This window comes from Mobula hypostoma, chromosome 12, assembly GCF_963921235.1.
Source record: "Mobula hypostoma chromosome 12, sMobHyp1.1, whole genome shotgun sequence".
NCBI classification, from domain to species: domain Eukaryota; kingdom Metazoa; phylum Chordata; class Chondrichthyes; order Myliobatiformes; family Myliobatidae; genus Mobula; species Mobula hypostoma.
The window spans coordinates 37,879,062-37,900,168 of record NC_086108.1 but is presented as its reverse complement, the minus strand read 5'-3'; the positions used below and the strand labels follow the sequence as shown (position 1 = coordinate 37,900,168).

The 21,107-nt window shown below is 39.2% G+C and overlaps 1 protein-coding gene across 2 annotated transcripts in view; it reads left to right on the top strand.

The window, feature by feature from the left end:
- kcnt2a (potassium channel, subfamily T, member 2a) overlaps nt 1–21,107 on the top strand; it is a 1,051,023-nt gene that overhangs the window by 563,494 nt on the left and 466,422 nt on the right. For both annotated transcript variants that reach the window (XM_063063856.1, XM_063063854.1), the window contains 2 exons: nt 7,777–7,882; nt 11,232–11,404. In XM_063063856.1, the coding sequence (XP_062919926.1) occupies nt 7,777–7,882; nt 11,232–11,404 (279 nt within the window). The remainder of the gene's footprint in view (nt 1–7,776; nt 7,883–11,231; nt 11,405–21,107) is intronic.

Sequence of the window (21,107 nt, the reverse complement as noted above, 5' to 3'; positions counted from 1 at the left end):
GTTTTATTAATTTTTGCAATATGTAGGGAAGACATTATTTTAGAATTATGACTGTTAAATCTGTGATTAACTACGTACTTAAAAGAAATGCAAACAAATTGCGTGAGCTTTTGTTTGCTATTTTGAAGATAACATATTAATATCAGATACAATCCTATTATTTTTATCATCTTTGAGTACTGTTGTTCCCTAAAGATACCAGCATTAATTTCTCCCTCTTATTTATAATTAGCTAATCAGTTCTTTCATTTGAATCTACATAGAAAGTGCTGTATATTATGTGAAATTTGAATACATTAACTGTTTCAAAATATCAAATATGTTTTAAATAATTTGGAGCTCATGTAAATAGGACTGTGCATAATATTTTGCACACTGTCTTTTGTAAGGTACAACATAATGATAAACACATCCTTAATTCATGAGTAAAGAAAGTAGTTTTGATTCTAATTAACAATGTCCTCTGTTTTGTGTCAATTCAGTTTGATAATTTTAATCTCAAGCACACATTGTGATATTTAGAGTCAATTTGCTTGTAGAGTCATATGTCCATGTAAGCCTCTCAGCCAGAAGGATTAAACAGTTCACGGCTTTTAACTTTATCATAAATTATTGTAGTTAAATTGCAAGGCATGCTGATGACCTTCAGTAAGAAAAGCTTCTCCTCTCAGGGAGCCTTGTTTCGTTCCCTACCAGTGACTTGATACTGTCTTCAGGGGCCTAGTGAGCCAATCCTCTTTGATGCAGAAGTAAAGGAAACAACAGTATGCACACATGTGCCAATCCAGCAAAATGATTTTAATTAGTGTTAGTGTGATCAGCAGTTTATTCTGTGGAGCCAGCTGATCTCCTGGCACTTGCTCATACAGGAGTCAGTTGTCCTCCTCTGCTTCATTTTACAGCAAATACCTCCAAACTTTTAACTTTGTTTCCATCTGGGCAAATTATATGAGAAGTGAAAGTATACTTTAGTTAACACAAAAATCAACCAGCTGCTTATCATGTATGAGATGTCTTTTTTAATTACGAATTTCCAAACGTTGCTGGATATGCATCCTTCTACTTTTTAACCTTATGAAAAGGGCTGTTTCACTAAAAAGCCTTGTGTGTTTCAATATTGCACTTTACAGTACCTCCAATGCTATTCATCCTTTTCCACCTTACATACTTAAAATTAGTCTTATAATTTTTTTCTTATACTTACGGTATCTTTTTCACTTTTTTAACTCATTCTTTCTTTCCTCTTTTTATTTTCCTTTTTGTATCTTATTTACTCTATATTGATTGCACACATTCTGGCTTTTTATTTTCCAATTACTGTATCTCATTGATTCTAGAGATTGTTCACTACAGGCTCAGTATTACATTGCCATGGTGACATTATCTGTTAAGATTTACAGCTATCAGTCAACATTCCTTAAGCTGAAAAGTTGGAGAAGAAGTCTGTTTTACCAAGGCACCTAGTTATCAGTTAATATAATTAAGTGGGCAATCACAGGCATTCAACATTCCCTCTAATATTTTTTTAAGCTGCATGGACCAACCATCGCTCGGAGCAGGAAATATTTACAGGGCCTAAAAACTGAGCAGATCTTCAAACGTTTTAATTTTGTTATATGTATACCATGAATATTTAGAATGAAAATTGAAAAATCACATACTTTTGATCTTATTTATTAATTGTATGGTATGATGAAGTACAGTACGTCAAAGGAAGTCTCTTACATTTTGTAAACTTTTTCTCGCTGGTATTTATTACAAATCCATTGGCTGTAAACATTGTCCAGATTAATTTTGCATCCAAGATGAAAGACACATCTTAACATTCAAAAGTTCCACTTCCAGTCTGTTTCTGGATTTACATTTGGTCTAATTCATAAGACTGAATCCAGTTTCACAGACAGCCCTAGAAGCTTAAAATGTTCCAGCCATGTCAACAAGAATTGACAGTTCCTCAAATTATTCGTTTCAAAGCACAGAGTTCAACATATCAGTGAACATCTTAATTGAACCTGTCTTAACTTTCTCAGAAATTACTTTAGTCAGAAGGTGGTAAATCCGTGGAATTTGTTTCCACGAGCAGCTGTGGAGGCCAAGTCATTGGGTGTATTTAAGGCAGAGATAGATAGATTCTTGATTAGCCAGGGCATCAAAGGGTATGGGGTGAAAGCAGGGGAGTGGGGATGACTGCAAGAATTGGATCAGCCCATGATTCAATGGCAGCGCAGTCTTGATAGGCCGAATGGCCTACTTCTGCTCCTATATCTTATGGTCTTATCGTCTTATGGTCTTAAATGATAAATTTGACATCACAACATTGCTGGGGTATTTCTAAGGCAACTCTTTCATCATTGTTTGTCATAGTAGCAGAGTATTCTTTTTGTCAGTTGTAGAACATTTTCATTTCCAAATTCAAAATTGATTGAGTTTGTAATAGCAGCAGGGTCAAAAGCCTGCCATTCTCCTAAATTATCATCAGGAAATCTATTATCCAAGTGATTGCACACAAGTTGAATGAGTCAAACAATAGGTTCTATATCAATGTCAGAACGTATAGATGCAAGAAGATCTTCCACTTTGTCACTCCAACAAGCTGGATCACCAAGATACTATGACTGTAACTTACTAATTTTTGCTTTTACATACTGCAGTGCAGTGCTTCAATTCTATTCAAACAGCTTTTCTGAAGGAATTTACAAAGTGATACCAGATCTTCTAAAACGTCACTAAGGACATTGTGGATTGGTCAAACAGTTGAAGCACTAGTTGCTGACTGGATGATCCAATTCATTAACTTGCTCTTTGCAATACTGGATCAAAACTTTGTAATTCCTCGCTAAAGCAGTAAAGGCTAAATGTCATGATAGCCACCTTAAATTGGAATGGGAATGGGAAATGGAATTAAAATGCGTGGCCACTAGGAGATCCCACTTCTTCTGGCGGACAGAGCGTAGGTTCTCAGCGAAGCGGTCTCCTAATCTACTTTGGGTCTCACCGATATATAGAGGCCACACTGGGAGCACCGGACACAGTATATGACCGCAACAGTTTAACAGGTAAAGTGTCACCTCACCTGGAAGGATAGTTTAGGACCCTGAATGGTAGTGTGGTAGTGAGGGAGGAAGTGTAGGGGCAGGTGTAGCACTTGTTCCACTTGCAAGGCTAAGTACGAGGAGGGAGATCAGTGGGGAGGGATGAACGGACAAGGGAGGTGCTTAGGGAGTGGACGCTACAGAAAACCAAAGTTGGGGGGGAGGGGTTCCTGTTGAAGATGGAGAATTATGTGCTGGTGCAGAGGCTGGTGGGGTGGTAGGTGAGGACAAGAGGAACCCTATCTTTGGGAGAGTGGCAGGAGGATAGGGTGAGGGCAGATGTGTGTAAAATGGAAGAGATGTGGTTGAAAGCAGCGTTGATGATGGAGGAAGGAGAGCCCCTTTCTTTGAAGAAGGAGGTCATCTCCTTCATTCTCGAATGAAAAGCCTCATCCTGAGAGCAGGTGCTGTGGAGACAGAAATTGAGAGAAGGGCATGGCATTTTTACAAGTAACAAGGTGGTAAGTGGTATAGTCCAGGTATCTGTGCAAGTTGTCTATCCATGGCCTCCTCAACTGCTGAGATGAGGCCCTACTCAGGTTAGAAGTACAACACCTTATATTCTGTCTGGGTAGCCTCCAACCTGATGGCATGAGCACTGATTTCTCAAACTTCCAGTAATGCCTCCCCACCCCCCACCCCACCTTCACCATTTCCCATCTCCTTTTCCCTCTTTCACCTTATCTCCTTACCTGCCCATTGCCTCCCTCTGGTGCTCCTCCCCCTTTTCTTTCTTCCATGGCCTTCAGTCCTCTCCTATTATATTCCCCCTTCTCCAGCCTTGTAGCTCTTTCACCAAATAACTTCCCAGCTCTTTAATTCATCCCTCCCCCTCTTGATTTTTACCTATCACCTTGTGTTTCTCTCTACCCTCACCTCCCACACCTTTTAAATCTACTCCTCATCTCTTTTTCTCAAGTCCTGCTGAAGGGTCTCAGCCCAAACATCGACTGTACACTTTTCCATCGATGCTGCCTGGCCTGCTGAGTTCCTCCAGGAATTTGTGTGTGTTGCTTGGATTTCCAGCATCTGCAGATTTTCTCTTGTCAGCAATTCTTCAATTATCTGTTTCTGAAACACAAAGCCGATGCACTCAACAAATTCATATTTAGTCACAGTTATTTATTGTCATTCAGCATGGAGTTGACCATCTGGCCCTTTGAGCCGCACTGCCCAGCAATCCCTCAGTTTAATCCTAGCCTTATTATGGGACAATTTACAATGACCTTTTAACCTTTTAAGTCTTTGGACAGTAGGAGGAAACCACAGTTCCTGGAGGAAACCTGTGTGGTCATGGGGAGAACGTACAAACTCCTAACAGGCAGCAGCAAGAATTGAACCCGGGTCGCTGGTACTGTAAAGCGTTGTGCTAACCACTAGGCTACCGTGCCACCCCATGTGCATGAATTTCTTGCACGGAATGCATAGAAGCATTAGTTTTAATTGCTAGGATAATATTATCAATTACCACTTTGACCATATCAGAGTTAGAATTCTTTTGGGCATCTTGTTTCATGCTCTTTGGAGTTTCAGTTAATGTGCAAAATTCTTCATTTCTTCTGGTTGCATAATTTGTTAGCTGCATCTTTATGAATTCCCTGGTTAAGATGTCATTTTAAATTATCTAACTTCCATCCTTCCCATTTTTTTCCATTACTGAAGTTGCCCCTAACTTTTGCTTCTGCACAAGGGGTGCATACAACATACAGCACAGACATTATCCTGACATGTAAATATATGTGAAATTTCAATTTTTGTTTTTTGATATGAATACAATAGTTCAACGTCTATGAGTTGCAAAATCCTTTCTACCTTAAGTTCTGTACAAGCTTTGTTCTTCAAAGTACTTAACTCTTCTTATGCTTTTCTTTTTGACATCATTAGAATACTAAAAATAATTAATATTATTTGAAAAATCTAACAAGTTGAAAAATTTATAATATTAATAAAACAACCACAATCATATATACAATTTTATAGAAACAAATTTTTACCTTGTCTAACAATTTTAATTAAAAATTTCCTCTTACATTATGATTTTTTTGAAATATTACTTACAAAAAATCGGAATATGGTATTCTCACATCAAATAAACACAGGCCACAACTTGCAACACAAGTTAAATGATGATTGGCAGTCAAAACAACTGACAGGTACAATGGAAAAAATAAGATGTTTTGACTAGATGACATCTGTATTTAGCAGGCTGACAGTTTATTAACAATGAGCTACTGACTTCCATTCTGTGTTTATTGTTACAATTTGTAGCAGTCTTGTAACTTGAAACATTGACAATGTGAATATGTTGAAGCTCTAAAATGTTTCAAACTAAAGGTTGTAGTTCTTCTATTGTTTAAGAAATTTATGGATTACATTCATAAACAATTAGTTACAGGGTATTTCACGATTATGTTAACATAGATTTCATAGTTATATTAGCATTTTCAAAGCACTCTCTGAGGTCTTTTGGCATTAGCAGTTTATAACTCATTAGATATCATGCTGAGGAATTTTACGGGTGCAACATGCACCTCACCCTGTTTGTAGCCTATGCTAGCCCACCTGCTGCAGTAATTCTCTGCTGTTGTACAACTTCCAACAAGCTGCTGGTGTTGCTGTTGTGATCCGTTGGTAAGGAGCAGTGGCTGTGAGCAGCGACTAGAAAACAGTGGCCAGACTGAGGCTTTAACCGCAGATCATACTTGGAAACTGCTAGACAAGAGTAAATAAAATTAATAATAAAACAGATTTGCTTAAAACACATGTAACTGCTATTAAAACATAAATATACAATTATTTTTAAACCTTAAAATACTAGCTTTTTAATTCAAATAAATAAATAAATGGGAACATGTTAGATGTACCAGCTATGGCAATTTCAAGAGCAGGATACAAAGTGTCCAGACCTTCTCTATGACTAGTGCAAAGAAAATGGTCTGACTTCTGGCTTCAAGCTCATTCCCGATTTCTGCACTGCATCACCCACAGCTGAGGTGCAGGACACTCTTTTGCCTCTGTTTGGACCTGTATGCTATCCATTAGCATATTTCATCCACTTGCCTTGGTAAATACCTCCTTATTTTTATTTGTTTCCCTGGGTCTTAAACTTCCAGTAATTCTCTCATTTAGTCGCTTGTGGAATTGTTGGGTATTTTTTCTTCAGTGCTTTTGAAATATTTCATGGCAGGATAAAGATTTGTGGCATTACCTTTCTTGGAACATGAGAGTCAGTTGTAGATTCTTATGTGTTTGGAATAAGCTACCAGAGGAAATGGTTGATTCAGGTACAAGAATAACTTCTAAAAGGCAGTTGGACATGTATATGAATAGGAATGATTTAGAAGGATATGGGTCAAGCATGGGCAAATGGTACTAGCTTAACTGAACATTATAGTTGACATGTACCAACTGTGCCAAAGGACTTCTTTCTGTGCTGTTATGACTCTACCGGCTATAGATTTACACACTTCCAATAATTATGACTGATTCCGTGTTTTAGGCATCTATTTCCCAAGCAAAACATTGCCATCTGTCATCTTTCAACCATTCTATTACAGCACAACCATAGACATTATATAGTTACAGGAACCTCAAATTAGTCCTTGGTTGTCAAGGAATTATACTTAATACTCTAGTATCAGCAAAACAACTCAAAAAGTTAGAATTTTTTTTTTACAAAGCTCATACCTTAAAATGTATGAGCAAAGGACGTTGCAAAAGATTTGATTGGCAGTGACTTTTTTCCAATATTAATGCTATTATAATGAATAAGTTGACTCATTTAACTATTTCCCTTACAGTGGTACATCCTGTCGCACATCCATAATCAGGATCAAAATCAGGCCTATTACTTCACTCTAGAATTATGAATCCCAAAATATGGCCATTCAACTCATCATGCTAGAACAGGCACCGCAGTTGCCAATATCTGATCAAGATGCTGCTTCCAACAAATGAAACACATAGGTCTGCATACCTGAGAAATTTGATCCTCACCTCTCTTGTCACAACCTCATCCTGATTCTGTACAGAAGTGAAAATGGCTGAGGGAGTAATTCTTTAATAGTTTATTCTTATTCCTGAAATGCTGTCTTATAGCATCTGAACCCCTTTTCTAAAAATGCAGTACACGATTGACTTTTTCCCTTTCCGTCAAAAGATGGCTGCACCTGTCCAGCTTTTGCCTTGTTACAAAGGAGATAATATACGATCTGGACATCTGCAATATCTTTACCTTTCCCCTGTTCATTCACATGTAATAGCTGTAGTGCCACACATCCTTGTCACACTTCGGTGCAACTAGGTCTTTCATTGTGAGTTGTTTAGCATTCGTGCAATTGTACCCCACCTTATCCTGATGTGTGATTATTCTTTGCTGTTTCCACTTTGAATTATTAAAATAATGCCAATTTTCTTTAACGGAAATTACTCACTGACTCAACTCTGCTCTAAAACCATTGTTTGGGCATACACTCTAAAGTAGACCATAATCAGATCATTTTCAAAATGTATTTAATGTACAAAACTATGCTGCACATACAGTTTCATCTGTTGGATATGACTGTATATTACTAGGCAAAATTCTTAATGTTTTTCATCTGTCAAATGTACCTCCAGTAAATAGTTATGATCTTAGAGCTATTTTAATATGTACAATTAACATGACTGATTTTATTTGTCTTAGGTATGTTAAAGGATACCCTCCAAACTCACCCTATATTGGAAGTTCTCCAACCTTGTGCCATCTCCTGCGGGAAAAAGTTACATTCTGCTGTCTTAGGTTAGATAAGGTACGAGTTCAGTTATTAGAGTTAGTTTACATGTACTGAGGTACTTTGCAAAGCTTGTCTTGCATACTGTTCATGCAGATCAAATCATTACACAGTTCATTGAGGTCATACAAGATAAAACAATAACAAGATGCAGAATGAAGTGCAAGAGAAACAGAGAGAGTGCAGTAGAGGGAGACAATAAAGTAGAAGATCATAATGAGTTCAAGACTTCATTGTATTGTGCTCGGAAGCCATTCAATAGTTGCATAAAAGCAGGGTAGAAGTTGCCCTTGAGCCTGGTGGCACATGCTTTCTGGCTTCGGGATCTTCTGCTCGAATGGTGAGGGGAGAAGAGAGAATATCTGGAATGGGAGGGTTCCGTGATTATGCTGCCTGCTTTACTGAGGCAGCAGGAAACATAGACAGAGCCCATGGAGGGGAGGTTGGTTTCCATGATATCCTGAACTACATCCACAACTGTCTGCGCTTTCTTGCAATCACAAGCAGAGTAGTTGCCATACCGAGCCATCATCCATCTAGACACGATGTTCTCTATGGTGCATTGATAAAAATTGGGAAGAGTTGATGGGAACATGCCAAATATCCTTAGCCTCCTGAGGAACATAGAACATAGAATAGTACAGCACATTACAGGCCCTTCGGCCCACAATGTTGTGCCGACCCTCAAACCTTGTCTCCCATATAACCCCTCACCTTAAATTCCTCCATATACCTGTCTAGTAGTCTCTTAAACTTCACTAGTGTATCTACCTCCACCACTGACTAAGGCAGTGTATGCCACGCACCAACCATTCTCTGAGTGAAAAAAACCTTCCTCTAATATCCCCCTTGAACTTCCCACCTCTTACCTTAAAGCATTTCCTCTTGTATTGAGCAGTGGTGCCCTGGGGAAGAGACACTGGCTATCCACTCTATCTATTCCTCTTATTATCTTGTACACCTCTATCATGTCTCCTCTCATCCTCCTTCTCTCCAAAGAGTAAAACCCTAGCTCCCTTAATCTCTGATCATAATGCATACTCTCTAAACCAGGCAGCATCCTGGTAAATCTCCTCTGTACTCTTTCCAGTGCTTCCACATCCTTCCTATAGTGAGGCAACCAGAACTGGACACAATACTCCAAGTGTGGCCTAACCAGAGTTTTATAGAGTGGCATCATTACATCACGACTCTTAAACTCTATCCCTCGACTTATGAAAGCTAACACCCCATAAGCTTTCTTAACTACCCTATCTACCTGTGAGGCAACTTTCAGGGATCTGTGGACATGTACCCCCAGATCCCTCTACTCCTCCACACTACCAAGTATCCTGCCATTTACTTTGTACTCTGTCTTGGAATTTGTCCTTCCAAAGTGTACCACCTCACACTTCTCTGGGTTGAACTCCATCCGCCACTTCTCAGCCCACATCTGCATCCTACCAACGTCTCTCTGCAATCATTGAAATCCTCTACACTATCCACAACACCACCAACCTTTGTGTCGTCTGCAAACTTGCCAACCCACCCTTCTACCCCAACATCCAGGTCGTTAATAAAAACCACGAAAAGTAGAGGTCCCAGAACAGATCCTTGTGGGACACTACTAGTCACAATCCTCCAATCTGAATGTACTCCCTCCACTACAACCCTCTGCCTTCTACAGGCAAGCCAATTCTGAACCCACCTGGCCAAACTTCCCTGGATCCCATGCCTTCTGACTTTCTGAATAAGTCTACTGTGTGGAACCTTGTCAAATGCCTTACTAAAATCCATATAGATCATATCCACTGCACTACCCTCATCTATATGCCTGGTCACCTCCTCAAAGAACTCTATCAGGCTTGTTAGACATGATCTGTTTGTCACAAAGCCATGCTGACTGTCCCTGATCAGATCATGATTCTCTAAAGTAGAATCATTGGTGAGATTTCTTGGTTGTTGCGTCTATGTAGTTGGATCAGTTCAGACATATTGCAATTTTCATTCCAAAGAGCTTAAATCTCCCAACCCTCAACCTCAGCACCATTAGTAAAGGTAGGAGAATGTGTTTAGTACTACCCCAACTGTCCTTTATGAAGACAATGTCCAGCTCTTTCGTTTTGCTGACATTGAGGGAAAAGCTGTTGTCATGATATCATGTTACCAAGCTTTCTATATTCATCATGTACTTTGATTCATTACATGGATTTGTGTACATGGCCCATTGCACTATCATCTGCAAACCTGTATATGGAATTAGCGCAGACTTCGGTCGTACGGTCATTAATTTATAGGGAGTAGAGTAGAGTTGGGCACTAGTGATGCACCCTTGTGGGGTACCAGTTTTGAGTATAATCGTGGTGGAGGTGTTGCTGCCTAGCATTTCAGATTACAATTTGTTAACAGGGAAGTCAAGGATCCTGTTGTAAAGGGAGATGTTGATGCCCATGTCTCAGAGTTTGGTGAGGAGATATTGCTTATCACCTTTTAATTTCCATTGCTACAATACAATGGGGCATCAAGAATGTTTTATGTTAAATATTTTCTATGTTGACATTAACAAAGTGGCAGAAATCTGCTTGTATAAAATTGAGGTATAAAAGAATGATAATTCTAATTCTCTTCCATAACCATCTTTGTTAATAATTCAGGAACAAATTGAAGCAATCCTTTGTTTCATAGTTCTTCAGGCACTTTTAAATCTTTGTATTTTCATGTGCCTATTTGCCCTGAAACGATGTCTATGAGTTTTACTTGGCATAAATATACCGCACCCTCTTACTGCTTTGGTATTGCCTTATTTCATCTGATATTCCTACATGGAAGAGAACACATAAAACCTTAAATGCATTTATGCCACATACACTATCGCAATATTCTCGAAAGTGGCATTGGAAAGCATCAAAAGTCTTGCAGATACTGATGCTATTTAACCTAATTTTATACAAACTCCTCCATATATATTAACAAGTATTCAAAATTTCTTAGGCACTTGAAGATTGTAAATGTGTTATAGTGTGACGAGACACAGGCAGAGACTTTTTTAAAGAAAAAGTTCCCCAGAATGGATGCAGTATACACATGCCAAATACACAGCACGTAGACATTTCTTAATCTTGATATGATGTCAGTTCCCTGGATTTTCTGATATATGTACATCTTGGTCTGAATCAAAATTGCCAACAAGCAAACATCGGTAATAGTTCCCCTTCTTTTCCTTTCTTCTTTCTACTTTATGTTAAGTTTTCAAAGAAGGAAGAGATCTTCTTTTGGAAAAGAATGAAGGATTTTTTTTTATCAAGGAAGGCAAACTAATTGAGGAAAACTGAAGTACGTTCTTATTTAAGGAAATAAATAATTGAATTTCATTTTTTTCTCCTTCCAGGGGTGCCACCATAATTACTACGAAGATGCAAAAGCATATGGATTCAGGAACAAACTTATCATCGTTTCTGCAGAAACTGCAGGAAATGGATTGTATAATTTCATTGTTCCTCTTAGAGCTTACTACAGACCAAAGAAAGAGTTAAATCCTATAATACTCCTTCTGGATAACCCGTAAGTGTTTTTTCTTGTCTTATTGCTGTTTAATTGATTGACAAATTTCTGTAATATTGACCTCATTCAGATTAATCACCTGAGAGCATAAGAAATGAGAGATTCCTCAGACCTGTGTCATTCAGCAAGGTCTTGGCTGTCAGTCAGCTCCATTAACTTTCATGTGTCTGACACATCCCACGATTCCACTTGACTCAGAAAGTTGACCGACTGATCAAATTATTGAATGCAGAGCAACCAGGGTCTTCTCGACAATCAAAAAAGAAACACCACTCATAATAAAGAATTGTTTTCTTTGTCCTAAGTGGCTGACTCTTCATTCTAAGTCTTTATCCTTGCATATCGACTCTCCAACTAGATGAACCTGGGGAATCTATATCTGGGAGATGGCACGGTAGCGTAGTGGTTAGCACAGCACTTTACAACACAGGTAACCCAGGTTCAAGTCCCGTTGTTGCCTGTAAAGTGTTAGTACGATCTGGCCGTGATTGCATGGGTTTCCTCTGGGTACTCCAGTTTCCTCCCGCAGTCCAAGGCAGTACCAATTGGTCGGTTAATTAGTCATTGTAAATTATCCCATGATTAAGCTAGGATTAATTTGGCGGATTGCTGGTTTGTGTCACTTGAAGGGCCTATTCTGTGCAGTATCTCAGTAAAAAATAAGATAAAAATGAAGCAACCTTTCAGAGATCATGCAGGTTGCAATGATATTACCCCATTTCTGGTGAGTGTAGACAGTCTCACTTAAATAAGCTTGGGATGGAATCTGCAAGCACTTCGCAGTTACATTTGCTTTCATTGTTTTAAACAACTTTCTACAAGTATCAGTAGCATTTAATGAACTCTCAAACGTTGTGAAAGAAAGTAGTATGCAGCACATGCAGGCCATTCACTGCTTCTTGAAATCGTTTCCCATCTATATGATCACTAGAACTTAAATGAACATGAAAACAAGTATAAATAGATTTGGAAACAGGATACGGCTCAAGCAGTTGACAATGTAGGCCTGAAAGGACATGAATTTTGTGTAAGTTAGGTACCTTCTGTCCTAGTTCTGAGCTCCTAGCTTTCTCACCTCTCTCCTTTAAGCTGTCATATTATTGATCCAAAGCAACAGACAAAACACAGGAAACTCAGCAGGTCAGGCAGCATCTATGGAAATCCAGCATCTGCAGACTTCCTTGTGTTTATATTACTGATCCAGTTTATTCTTCATTTTCAACCGCTTTCATTCTAGTCCTGTTAGCTATATTTCTCTCCCCATGAGCATTGTTTTCTTCTTCAAATCTACCATCATTCTCTCCGGACTAAACTAACTGCTTTTAGTTGCTCCTTCATTGTGAACTCCCATTCCACTGTAAATTTCTGAACTGCTCTGTTACTGGGATTGCCATTTTTTCATGAGCATGATAGTCCCAGATTCCATCCTACCTTAACTGATACACGACCTCACATCTACGAGGGGTGATTGATAACTTCATGGCCTAAGGTAGAAGGAGTTAATTTTAGAAAACCTAGCACATTTATTTTTCAACATAGTCCCCTCCTACATGTACACACTTAGTGCAGCAGTCGTGGAGCATATGGATCCCTTCTTTGTAGAAGTGGACCACAGCAGGGATGATTGATAAGTCCGTGGCCTAAGGTAGAAGGAGATGAGTTATACAGCTCTCATTACATGCATGTGCAATTCAACTGTTTGAGTGAAAATGCAGGAAGTTTGAAGTTTTTCTTCATCTCCTTCTACCTTAGGCCACAAACTTATCAATCACCCCTGCTGTGGACCACTTTCTGGAGGTCCAAGATGCCGACTTGCTCCACGACCGCTGGACTAAGTGTGTAAATGTCGGAAAAATAAACGTGCTAGGTTTTCTAAAATTGACTCCTTCTACCTCATATATCCTAGTTACATGTGGACTTGATTCCACTACATTTCTGAATACCCTGTTCAATGCATTCTCTGTAAGCCTGAAATCATAAAGATATGTATTTTCCATGTTCTAACGTAACTCGGCCAATTCACCCATTACTTACAAGCTTACTGAGCTAAATTGGATCCTGGTTAAGTGATAGCTAAAATTGTGATTTTTGTTTATTTTTTGAATTTTCCCATAGCATCATTCGTCCCTACCTGTTGAGACTGATTGTCCAGAGGTTCATTGCTTCATCACTGACAATATGTATTCAAAGGGCAAGCTACCTTCTTCAGAATTTTTCCAAAAACTTTTTCTCACCCTCCTCCTTTAAGATAACCTTAAACCACATCTCTTCATATGATATACAGCAAAATTTTGTTTGATGATATATCTATGAAATATGTTAGGACTTGTTGCAACTTTAACAATGTACTAAATAGAATCATGCAACATTACAGCACAAAAGTAGTCCCTTTGGCCTGAATAGTGCATGCTAAACTATTATTCTGCCTAGTCCAATTGACCTGAACCTGGACCATAACCCTTCATATACCTCCCATCCCTGTACTTACCCAAACTTTTCTTAAATGCTGCTATCAAACCTGCATCCACCACTTCTGCTAACTGCTTGATCCCTCTCACATCACTTTCTGAGTGAAGAAGTTCTCCCTCAGGTTTCCCATAAACCTTTCACCCTTAACCTGTGACCTCTGGTTCTAGTCTTACACAACCTCAGTGGAATAAGGCTGCTTGCATTTACCCTTCCTACAGCCCTCATAAATTTGCATTCTTCCATCAAACCTCCTTTCCTTCTCCTACACCGCTAACTTATTCAATCTTTTCCTATAATGCAGGTCCTCAAGTCACAACAATATCTTTGCAAATTTTCTCTGTACTCTTTCAAGCTTATTGATATCTTTCCTACAGGTATATAAGTAGGTGACCAGAAACGCACACAGCTCTCCAAATTGAGCCTCACAATGTCTTATACAACTTCAGCATAACATCCCATCTCCTTCTCCGTACTTTGGTTTATGAAGGACAATGTGCCAAAAACGCTCTTTATAACAGAATCTACATGTGTATAAAAGAATTATAGAATCATAGATATCTACAGCATGTTACGGGCTCTTTGGCCCACAGTGTTGTGGTACCATTTAACCTACTCTAGAAACTGCCTATAATTATCCTACTACATAGCCCTCAACTTACCTCTGACATCACCCTCATACCTACTCCAAGCACCTTAAAATGATGCTTCCTTATTTCTTATTTCTTGGTTTATTCTTAGAGCTTCTCTTGTATAATCAGAATCAGAATTAGGTTTATTATCACCAGCATGTGTCGTGAAATTTGTTATTTTAACAGCAGCGGTTCAATGCAATACATAATATAGAAGAAAAATAAACAAATAAATAAATAAATTACAGTATATGTATATTGAATAGATTAAATATTGAGCAAAATACAGAAATAATATATATTAAATACTGAGGTAGTGTTCATGGGTTCAATGTCCATTTTGGATTTGGATGGCAGAAGGGAAGAAGCTGTTACTGAATTGCTGAGTGTGTGCCTTTAGACTTCTGTACCTCCTACCTGATGATAATCGTGAGAAAAGGGCATGCCCTGGGTGCTGGAGGTCCTTAATAATGGACACAGCCTTTCTGAGACACAGCTTCTTGAAGATGTTGGCTCCATCTTGGGTAATAGCCTACAAAGTACCCAAGATGGAGCCAACTAAATTTATGATCCTCTGCAGCTTCCTTAGGTCCTGTGCAGTAGCACCCCCCCCCCACCCTCCCCCCCCCCATACCAGACAGTGATGCAGCCTGTCAGAATGCTGTCCATGGTAGATCTATAGAAGTTTTTGAGTGTTTTTGTTGACATACAAAATCTCTTCAGACTCTTAATGAAGTATAGTCTTACTTTCTTTATAACAGCATCAATATGTTGGGACCAGGTTAGGTCCTCAGAGATCTTGACACTCCAGGAATTTGAAATTGCTCACTCTCTCCACTAGTGATCCCTCTATGAGGATTGGTATGTGTTCCTTCATCTTACCCTTCCTGAAATCTACAATCAGCTCTTTCGTCTTACTGATATTGAGTGCAAGGTTGTTGCTACGACACCACTCCACCAGTTGGTATATCTCATTTCTGTACGCCCTCTTGTCTCCATCTGAGCTTCCACCAACAATGGTTGTATCATCAGCAAGTTTGTAGATGGTATTTGAGCTATGCCTAGCCACACAGTCATGGGTGTAGAGAGAGTAGAGCAGTGGGCTAAGCACACACTCCAGAGGTGCACCAGTGTTGATCGTCAGTAAGGAGGAGATATTACCACCGATCAGCACAGATTGTTATCAGAATGAAACCAGGTTAGCTATCCTACAGTCCTTTAGCAACTCACAATGGTAAAGAACACTTAAAGTACCTCTACCAGGGCCCCTGTAATTTCTACACTAGCCTCCCGTGAGGTACGATGGGGCACCTTGTCATGCCCTGGGACGAATTGACTCTAATGTGCCTCAGGACAGTAAACATCTCCTCTTCTGTAATCTACATACAGTCCATGGCCTCACTACTGTTTTTGCTTCAATTCTATAAATTCTGTCCATCTCCCAAGAAAATACAGATGCAAAAAAATCCATTTAAGATGTACCCCATCTTTTTTGGTATGTGTGGTGTTTGTGAAACCAAACTAAATTTAATGCTGAGCCTCACAAAATATCAGTCCATGTGATGAAAAGGATATGATTTAAAGATTAGCTTTATTTGTAATATGTATAGCGAAATATTGAAACATGCAATGAAACAGACAGGACCCAGGCTGTAAAAATAGGGGACAAGCTCTCCTCTACAATCACTCTGAGCACCAGTGCCCCACAAGGCTGTGTACTCAGCCCCCTGCTGTACTCACTGTACACCCATGATTGTGTAGCCAAGTTTCCATCAAACTCAATATATAAGTTTGCAACAATTGTAGGCCGTATCTCAGGTAATGATGAGTTTGAGTACGGAGAGGAAATTAAGAACCTGGTGGCATGGTGCGAAGACAATAACCTATCCCTCAACGTCATCAAGACGAAGGAATTGGTTGTTGACTTCAGAAGGAGTAGCTGACCGCACAACCCAATTTACATCGGTGGTGCGCAAGTGGAACCGGTCAAAAGCTTTAAGTTCCTCGGGGTCAGTATCACAAATGACCTGACTTGATCCAACCAAGCAGAGCTCACTGCCAGGAAGGCCCACCAGTGCCTTTACTTCCTGAGAAAGCTAAAGAAATTTGGCCTGTCCCCTAAAACTCTCACTAATTTTTATAGATGCACCATAGAAAGCTTTCTTCTAGGGTGCATCACAACCTGGTATGGATGTTGTCCTGTCCAAGACCGAAAGAAGCTGCAGAAGATCGTGAACACAGCGCAGCACATCACACAAACCAATCTTCCGTCCTTGGACTCACTTTACACCGCATGCTGTTGGAGCAGTGCTGCCCCGGATAATCAAGGACACGACCCACCCAGCCAACAGACTTTTCATCTCTCTTCCCTCCGGGAGAAGGTTCAGGAGCTTGAAGACTCATACGGCCAGATTTGGGAACAGCTTCTTTCCAATTGTGATAAGACTGCTGAACGGATCCTGACCTGGATCTGGGCCGTACCCTCCAAATATCCGGACCTGCCTCTCAGTTTTTTTTGCACTACCTTACTTCCCATTTTTCTATTTTCTAATTATGATTTATGATTTAAATTTCTAATATTTACTAATTTTAACTATTTTTAATATTTAATATTTGTAATCCAGGGAGTGGGAAGTGCAGAATCAAATATCACTGTGATGATTGTACGTTCTAGTATCAATTGTTTGGCAACAATAAAGTATAAAGTATAAATGCATCATTTTGTCAATCAAATTAGAGAGGGTTGTGCTGGGGCAGCCCATGATTTTCCGCCAGCAGCATAGCATGCCCACAACTTAATAACCTTCACCTTAATTGTACACTTTTGGAATGTGGAGGAAACCGGAGCACCCAGAGGAAATCTGCATGGTCACAGAGAGAACGTATACACTCATTACAGACAGTGATGTGGATCGAACCCTGATCGATGGTCGCAAGCAGTGTAATACCGTGCTGCTCTTTAAGAGCATGTTGTTTAATATTTAAGAAACATGTTAAAAAAAGTGGGGGGGGAATGTGAAGTGGCAGAAAGACTTTGACCTTGAAAGTTAATTGGATATAAATTTGGCTTCAGTGTTAGGGTGATACGACATTGGGAATCTGCAAGAGGCCAGAAGTGGAGGGGCACAGATGCTTCCATATTTGCAGGTGGAGATTACATGAGTGGAGTTGAAATAAAATGATCTGAAAATAAGGATAAAGATTAAAAATTGCAAGTGTTAGTGTAGGTTTAAATTATTTTATGGGGTCAGGGAAGCATGCTTGCTTACAGCCCAGTTAAAAAAATAACATGTATTTTTAAATGAACCACTCTTGCCAGGCCATTGTTCTATCTCAAAACTGAAGTGAGGGTCCTATGAGTGCTAATGGAGTTTTAATTTGATCGGCTTCACATCCGATTGAGGTTCATTTTACAGCCACCTTAAACCTTTATGAAGGCACTGGTGGTGTTGATAGCAATGTGCATCATTAGAGCAGGATTAGAGATTGCCCCTTCCCACTCTATTTGTAGAAAAAAGAAGCAAGTATTTAAACAAAGTGCTGAAAAGGACGTATCATCCTCTGCAAATCCACTTAGTGATTGTACATACTCAAATTTGATTGTTGTAACTTTGTTGTCTGTCAGTACAGATGTACAGTTTTTATCAAAGCACTGTTTATACAGTCAATGACTTTAAATCCAAAGTAAATGTTCATGCAATGTACAAATGTTGAATTCCTGCTGATGTTGACGACCACATTGTACCCATGAGCTCTTTTTGGTATTTTGAATACTGATGAGCTTGCCCTTGAATAGTAATGAAAATTATTTTCATGTAAGAAGTGTAGCTTTAGATCTTTTTTATAAAAAGGAAATTATTTTACAGATTGACTTTTTATCTCCTTCTGAAGCTCGCCCTGTTAATTACTCGCCTTGTTTAAGAAAGTCTAGAGATGATCTTTTATTATTAGTGGTTTCAAGGCCCCAGGGAAGGGCCAATTATTTTTTTTCTCTCTAAAGGGCAACACCATTTGCTTTTGGGAATATGTGAAACAAAAAATGCAGATTCAGTGATTATGGTTTCAAACTTATGTTTGTGGATTGCTTAAGAATGCAAAAGCCTTGAAAGGTAAAAGATGTCTTTGAATACTTGAGACCATAAGAAGCAAGGGCAGAATTGGCCATTCGGCCCATTGAGTCTGCTCCATAATTCTGTCACGGTTGCTTTATCATTTATCTCCATAACACCGTAAGACATAGGAACAGAATTAGGCCATTCAGCACATTGAGTCCTCTTTGCCATTCTATCATGGCTGATTCAACCCCATTTATCTAACTTCCCCCCATAAGTTTTGATGATCTGACAAGAACCTATTAAATATACCAAATGACGAGAATTCCACAGCTGTCTTTGGTGGCATTATGGTAACATTACTGGATTAATAATGCAATATTTTGTATTAATGACTCAGAAGTGACAATTCAGAGGGGATTGTGTGTGTGTGTGTGTGTGTGTGTGTGAATCACATAAAGTTAGCAGACTAGTGCAGTGGGTAGTTATGAAGGGAAAATGTTTGTTACAAAGAGTTTGGAGTATAAAATGCACTTTTTCTCACCTGACTTGTGAAAGAGTATAATAGAGTTCAAGATCATCCAAAGGATGGTCACTAGGCTAATTCCTGGGGAGAGAATATTGTCCTAGCAAGAGAAGCCAAACAAGTTGTGTCCACATTTTTTGACATTGTAGAAGAATGGCAAGTGATCTTTTTGAAAAGATCATAAGGGGTCATGACAGATTAGATGTTGAGGCATTTTCACTACAGGCAGAGTCTTAACTGAAGAGATGTAATTTCAAGGTACAGGCCATAATTTAAAATAGAAGATTCTGAATTTTCCTACCCACAGAATTGTAGAAGCTAGTTTATTAGACGTGTTTAGATGTAGATAGAAATTTTTTTTGAAAGACGTGGGGATCTGCATAGAAGAGGCCTGGGATAGGTCAACCATGATTATATTGAATGGTGAATTTGTCTTGAAGACTAGATGGCCTACTTTGTTCCTATTTTCTTGTGTTCAATTCAAAACTGCTGCTGGGGAATTAAATTCAATTCACTTAAATCTGGAATTAAAAATCAAAACTAACATCAATAATTATTAATCGGTAATTAATAATTAAGACAATTTATTATCAAATATGTGTGTGTGTGTGTGTGTGTGTGTGTGTGTATGTGTGTGTGACCATATATAAACCTGACATTCATTTTCTTGCAGGCAATCACAGTAAATACAGTACAAGAAACACAATAGAATAAATGAAAGACCACACACAATAGATTGGACAACAAGCAATGTACAAAAAAAAACAAACTGTGCAAATAGAAAAAGAAAGAGAATAAAATAAATAATAGCAACGATAATAATAATAATAATAATAATAATAAATAAGTAATAAATATTGAGAACATGAGATGAAGTGTCATTGAAAGTGAGTCCAGTTCAGTGGGAAGAGTTCAGTGACGGGGTGAGTGAAATTATCCCCTCTGTTTCAAGAGTCTGATGGTTTGAGGGGTAATAACTGTTACCTCAGACTGCCGAAACGAGAATTTACCAATATCGGTGAATGACCTGGTTCACCCCCTGAAGGATGGTCTCACATTGGCCTCAGAGACTGAAATCACAAGGTTTTCAAGGACTGTGGAGGTTTGTGAAGGTGTCTCCAAATTTTGATGGTCAAAGTGAACATAAAAGGCTTTGATCTCATCTGGGAGCGAAGCCTTGCTGTCATCTATGTTACTTTGTTTCACTTTGTAGGTGGTGATAGCATTCAAGCCCTGCCCCAGCTGTCAAACATCCATCAGAGATTCAGGTTAGGTCTGTACCTGCCACTTCACATGTGAGATGGCTTTTCAGAGATCGTACCTGGGCTTTTTGTGTTTAACTTGGTCACCTGATCTGGCCCTCAGCAGATTGAAGATACATAGTTCATCCAGGGCTTCTGGTTAGGATTTTGTGGGAGCACACTCATCTATGATTATTTTTATAAAATCCATGACAACTGAGGTATATTTATTCAGATCCTCTGATGAGTCCTTGAACACGGCCCAGTCTACCAACTCGATGCAATCCTATAGCCTCACCCCAGCCTCCCGCGGCTGCCTCTTTGCTGTCCATATCTCAGAAGCCAGGCTGTTCTGCCTCTGCAGATAGAAAGAGGACATCCAAGTGACCAGGTTTCCCAAAAAGTGTTCTAATCATGGTGTAATAGTGGTCTAGTGTGTTGACACCCCAGGTGATATGCTGATGATAATTAGGCAGAGTTTTCTGTAAACAAGCCTGACTGAAGTCCTCGACAATAATTTGAAAGTCATCAGGGTGGGCTCATTCTTGGTTGCTGATCATGGCATTCAATGCATCGATAGCTTATTTAACATCTGCATTTGGCAGTATGTAAACTGCAGTCAGAGTCACGGAGGAGTACTTTCTTGTTAAGTAGAATGGTTGACATTCAATCACTGGATGTTCCAGGTTGGGGAAACAACAGACCACTGCCTCCAAGCACCACAAAGAGTTTATCATGAAACCCAGACCCTCACCTTTTGCCTTCTCTGAATCAGCAGTCCAGTAT